The sequence below is a fragment of the Nerophis ophidion genome, linkage group LG04, assembly GCF_033978795.1.
Source record: "Nerophis ophidion isolate RoL-2023_Sa linkage group LG04, RoL_Noph_v1.0, whole genome shotgun sequence".
Taxonomy (NCBI): Eukaryota; Metazoa; Chordata; class Actinopteri; order Syngnathiformes; family Syngnathidae; genus Nerophis; species Nerophis ophidion.
Genome location: NC_084614.1, coordinates 19,152,360 through 19,158,489, shown reverse-complemented (window position 1 = coordinate 19,158,489; position 6,130 = coordinate 19,152,360). Strand labels below are relative to the sequence as shown.

The following is a 6,130-nucleotide window of genomic DNA, read 5'->3' as shown; positions in this document are numbered from 1 at the left end:
CCGCGGGGGTCGGGCGGGTGACATGACGAAAAAATAGATTTTAAATAGATTCGGGCTGGGGGCAGTTGAACCATTTGTAAATATTTGATGTACATGGTTCAGGGATCGGTAACCTTTACCGTTCAAAGAGCCATTTTGGACCCGTGTCATAAAGCGAAGAAGACAATAAGAGACGTAAACATTCTCAAGAATGTCTGTCGGCAGTCACCCAGTTAATAAGTATTAAGGCGTGCTATGAAGCCTTTGCCTTTGACGCCTTCTACAACATTTACGTTCTACTTTCCAGTCCAGCAATATGTTGTGTGTAGCTTCCGCAGACACACGCACACGACTGCAAGGCATACTGGGTGATACAGAGTACACTAATGATTGCGATATAAACAATTTTAACACTCTTACTAATACGCGCCACGCTGTGAAACCCACACCACACAAGAATGACAAACACATTTCGGGAGAACATCCTCACAGTAACACAACATAAACGCAACACAACAATTACCCAGAATCCTTTGCATCCATGACACTTCCTGACTATATTATACACCCCGCTAGCAGCAAACCCTGCCACCCCCCACCTCCCCGTGCGTCCGTAAGGTGGGCGGGGTTGGAGGCGCGGGGGTGTAAAATATATTCAGGTTTCGTCATGGATGCAAAGGATTCTGGGTATTTATTGTGTTGCGTTGATGTTGTGTTACTGTGAGGATGTTCTCCCGAAATGTGTTTGGCATTCTTGTTTGGTGTGGCTTCACAGTGTGGCGCATATTAGCAAGAGTGTTAAAATTGTTTATATCACAACCATTAGTGTACTCTGTATCACCCAGTATGCCTTTCAATCTTGTACGTGTGTTTGAAGAAACTACTTACAAAATGTTGCTGGACTGGCAAACAGTTCGTACATGATGTAGAAGGCGTCAAAGGCAATGGCTTTAAAGCACGCCCTTATTCTCGTTACCTGGATGAGCACCATCGGATATTCGCGAGAACGTTAGCGGCTCCCAATGCCTTCTTTACTTTGTGACACGGATCAAACTAGCTCTTTTAGTGGTAAAGGTCGCCGACTACAGATATATAACAACGGGCGGGTGGCGGGTGGTTGCGGTGGTTGCGGTTCTGATAAAATGTTGGTTCGGGTGGATGGCGGGTGGATGACGACTTTAGTGATGCGGTTGCGGATGATATAATTGCCTATCCGCGCATCTCTAATCCCCAACCCTCTCGACTGTGTCCTCGCAGCATCAAGATGGTACTGATGTGGACAAGCGGCGACACCTTCAAGACGGTCTACTTCCTGCTCACCCAGGCGCCCGTGCAGTTCTGGACATGCGGTTTGCTGCAGGTAATTGTGGACTTTGCCATCCTCTTCCAAGTTTACTACTATGGTCGCTACCCACACAAACCGGCGTCGCACACCGTCTCCCACACCACTAGTGCCAAAGCCCTCTGAGATCTCGCCAAGAGTTGGAACTGAAAAAAAAAATGTTTATTTATGATACTCAATATGAATACAACGTTACTGAAGTATTGGTAGGGACATGTAAAGTAGTGAAGGCATTTATTTGGCCCCATTACAGGAAGGTGGGAGGTTAATCATTTTGCACTGCAGTCTACTGAAAATAATGGAAAGCGGCACTCGACATAGCAAACGGTCAAAGTTGGAGTTGCTACAAAATGTCTTTTAAAGGCCTACTGAAACCCACTACTACCGACCACGCAGTCTGGTAGTTTATATATCAATGATGAAATATTAACTTTGCAACACATGCCAATACGGCCGGTTTAGTTCACTAAATTGCAATTTTAAATTTCCCGCGGAGTTTCTCGTTGAAAACGTCGCGGAATGATGGCGCGTGCGCGTGACGTCACGGACTGTCAGGAAATGTTAGCCCAGCACCATTTACGGCTAAAAGTCGTCTCTTTTCATCGCGCAATTAAACAGTATTCTGGACATCCGTGTTGCTGAATCTTTTGCAATTTGTTCAATTAATAATGGAGAAGTCAAAGTACAAAGATAGAGTTGGGAAGCTTTATCCTTTAGCCACACAAACACACGGTGATTCCTTGTTTAAAAGTCCCGGAGGTGAAGCTTTGCTATGGATCAGAGCGGTCAAGCAAACATGAATTCCGACCACTTGTTAACCGGCAGGTTTCAGTGAGAAAATTGTGTTAAAAAGTCGCCTCTTACCGGAGATCAGTGGAGTTTGCGCCGTCCTTGTATCTGCCGTCGACTTCCCTCAGAGACTGGCCTCAAGACACCCGTGGACACACCCCCCAATTATCAGGTACTATTTAATCTCACTAAAACACTAGCAACACAATAGAAAGATAAGGGATTTCCCAGAATTATCCTAGTAAATGTGTCTAAAAACATCTGAATCCGTCCCAATGCAATCACCTTTTTTTTTAAAACTTTATTTAGAAAAAAAAAATTGTTCTAGTCCTTCGCTATCAATATCATCATCCTCGAATCTTTCATCCTCGCTCAAATTAAGGGGGAAATTGTCGTTTTCTCGGTCCGGATAGCTCTTGCTGCTGGAGGCTCCCATTAAAAACAGTGTGAGGACTTGAGGAGCCCTCACCCTTGGGACGTCATCGTCTGCGACTTCCGGTAAAGGCGAGGCTTTTTTATCAGGACCAAAAGTTGCAAACTTTGTCGTCGATGTTCTCTACTAAATCCTTTCAGCAAAAATATGGCAATATCGCAAAATGATCAAGTATGACACATAGAATGGACCTGTTATCCCCGTTTAAAATAAGAAAATCTCATTTCAGTAGGCTTTTAAGGGATTTCAACACTCCAAATTTGTCACGTTTCAAGTGTCAGGCAAACCGCGACGAATGGGGCCAAATGAATCCCCTTCCTGCTGAAAGTGAAAATGGATGACCTTGGAGTGTTTTCATGGGGACCTCACCCCTTTTTTAAGGGGTTTATGTCAGTGATCTGAAGTTGAACTCTCTTGTGGACTAAGACAAAAAGTGTTCACCCAGAACTGAAAGCAAAAGGCAAAGATGAAGACTGCAAATTCATGCGGGGAATCTTTTTTTGCAAAGACTTTGTGGATTGACTGTTGCATGGCCAACCTTCTTCTGCCTTAAAAACCCACAATCAGACATGGACAACCCAGTTCTGTATATCATTGAACAAGGCATTTTTTTTCCCACTTCGAACAATCAAAGGAGCAGAGTGTATAACAACAAACAAGAGCGGACTTCAGAAAGGATCACTTGAAGAACATTTTTTTTTTCCTCAAAGATGAATTGTGAATGGTTCAATTCTCTTCCAGAATTGTATCTTCTCACCCATCACACCACCGCATGACCCTCGTGTTCATCACATTGCCAATATAAGAACACCTCCTTCTCCTCTGTCTATCCTTTTCATTTTATTTTCTTACATGAAAATTAATTTCCTGTTCAGTTGAATACCGAATCAGACCCTCGTCACCTGAAGAATCAGACTATCGTCACCTGAAGGCCCTTATCTTCCCTGCATATATATATATATATATATATATGTATGTATGTATGTATGTATGGACGTATGAACGTACATATGTATGTGTATATATATATATATATATATATATATATACATGTGTATATGTATATACAAACCCCGTTTCCATATGAGTTGGGAAATTGTCTTAGATGTAAATATAAACAGAATAAAATGATTTGCAAATCCTTTTCAACCCACATTCAGTTGAATGCACTACAAAGACAAGATATTTGATGTTCAAACTCATAAACATTATTTTGTTTTGCAAATAATAATTAACTTAGAATTTTGGGGCTGCAACACGTGCCAAAGTAGTTGGGGAAGGGCATGTTCACCACTGTGTTACATCACCTTTTCTTTTAACAACACACAATAAACGTTCAGAAACTGAGGAAACTAATTGTTGAAGCTTTGAAAGTGGAATTCTTTCTCATTCTTGTTTTATGTAGAGCTACAGTCGTTCAACAGTCCGGGGTCTCCGCTGTCGTATTTTACGCTTCATAATGCGCTACACAATTTTGATGGGAGACAGATCTGGACTGCAGGCGGGCCAGGAAAGTACCCGCACTCTTTTTTACGAAGCCACGCTGTTGTAACACGTGCTGAATGTGGCTTTGTATTGTCTTGCTGAAATAAGCAGGGGCGTCCATGATAACGTTGCTTGGATGACAACATATGTGCAAAACCTGTATGGACCGTTCAGCATTAATGGTGCCTTCACAGATGTGTAAGTTACCCATGCCTTGGGCACTAATGCACCCCCATACCATCACAGATGCTGGCTTTTGAACTTTGCGTCTAACAATCCGGATGGTTATTTTCCTCTTTGTTCCGGAGGACACCAAGTCCACGGTTTCCAAATATAATTTGAAATGTGGACTTGTCAGACCACAGAACACCTTTCCACTTTGCATCAGCCCATCTTAGATGAGCTCGGGCCCAGCGAAGCCAGCGGCGTTCCTTGGTGTTGTTGATAAATGGGTTTTGCTTTGCATAGTAGAGTTTTAACTTGCACTTACAGATGTAGCGACCAACTGTAGTTACAGACAGTGGTTTTATGAAGTGTTCCTGAGCCCATGTGGTGATATCCTTTCCACACTGATGTCGGTTTTTGATGCAGTACCGCCTGAGGAATCAAAGGTCCGTAATATCATCGCTTACGTGCAGTGATTTCTCCAGATTCTCTGAACCTTTTGATGATTTTACGGACCGTAGATGGTAAAATCCCTAAATTCCTTGCAATAGCTCATTGAGAAATGTTGTTCTAAAACTGTTCGACAATTTGCTTGCAAAATGGTGACCCTCGCCTCATCCTTGTTTGTGAATTACTTAGCATTTCATGGAAGCTGCTTTTATACCAATCAAGGCCCCCACCTGTTCCCAATTAGCATGCACACATGTGGGATGTTCCAAATAAGTGTTTGTTGAGCATTTCTCAACTTTATCAGTATTTATTGCCACCTTTCCCAACTTTTTTGTCACATGTTGCTGGCATCAAATTCTAAAGTTAATGATTATTTGCAAAAAAAATATTTTTTTTAGCAGTTTGAACATCAAATATGTTGTTTTTGTAGCATATTCAACTGAATACGGGTTGAAAATGATTTGCAAATCATTGTATTCCGTTTATATTTACATCTAACACAATTTCGCAACTCATATGGAAACAGGGTTTGTATATGTATGTATATATGTATGTATATACAGTATGTGTATAATCTCTTTCCACTGCTATTAACTATTAATCATGATATGTCTTCAGTCAACTGCACTCTGTTACTGCTCCTCAGCAGCCGTATGAATATTAATTCCACATGAATTTGCCTTCTTGTTCTCCACATAGTCGACAAGCTGGAATAACCTGGTAACAGTAAAATCAAATTAGTTTTTTTCCTCCTTAATGTTACTTTTTACATTGTCTCATTTATGTATTAGCTTCTATACCAAAACTACTCTTTTTTAAATATATATAGTTCTCTTTATGTATTTGCAATGTTACAAAATGTCTTTTGAGCATCCGCCAACACTGGTTTGGAGGAAATGGACCAAATAAAAAAAGACTTGGAAAGACTCCTGTTTATTTTTTGCATTTTTAATATGTTTGTGTTTGCCCCATCTTTTAACAATTCCGGGTTTTTTTTATAAATCTGATTGTGTAGTACACCGTGTACTGTATTTTCCGGACCATAGGGCGCATCGGTTTATAAGGCGCATTGCCGATGAATGCTGTATTTTTTATCTTTTTTCATTTATTGGGCGCACTAAATTATAGGGCGCATTAAAGGAGTCCTATTATCATTATTTTTTCTAAATGTAAAATTCCTCCATGTGGTCTACATAACATGTAATAGTGGTACTTTGGTCAAAATGTTGCATAGATTAAGTTTTACAGATCTTCGAGCCACTTTCTGACAGTCACTTCAGGATGCGCCGTTTTGTGGGCGGTCTTATTTACGTGGTTCACCTTCGGCAGCGTCTTCTCCTCGTCATCTTTTTTTAGCGGTGTAGCGTGCAAGGACAGGAGTGGAAAAAGATGGAGCGCTCTGTTTTAATGACATTCAGCTTTACTTCTATAAATAACAGAGCACCATCTCCTCATCCGGAAACAACAGGAAATGTGTCTCGTGAAAA

At 41.2% G+C, this 6,130-nt stretch overlaps 1 protein-coding gene across 2 annotated transcripts in view; it reads left to right on the top strand.

The window, feature by feature from the left end:
• LOC133551060 (solute carrier family 66 member 2) overlaps window positions 1–5,569 on the top strand; it is a 71,485-nt gene extending 65,916 nt beyond the window's left edge. For both annotated transcript variants that reach the window (XM_061897360.1, XM_061897361.1), the window contains one exon: window positions 1,237–5,569. In XM_061897360.1, the coding sequence (XP_061753344.1) occupies window positions 1,237–1,447 (211 nt within the window). In that variant the 3' untranslated portion in view covers window positions 1,448–5,569. The remainder of the gene's footprint in view (window positions 1–1,236) is intronic.
• The last annotated feature ends 561 nt before the right edge of the window (window positions 5,570–6,130 follow it).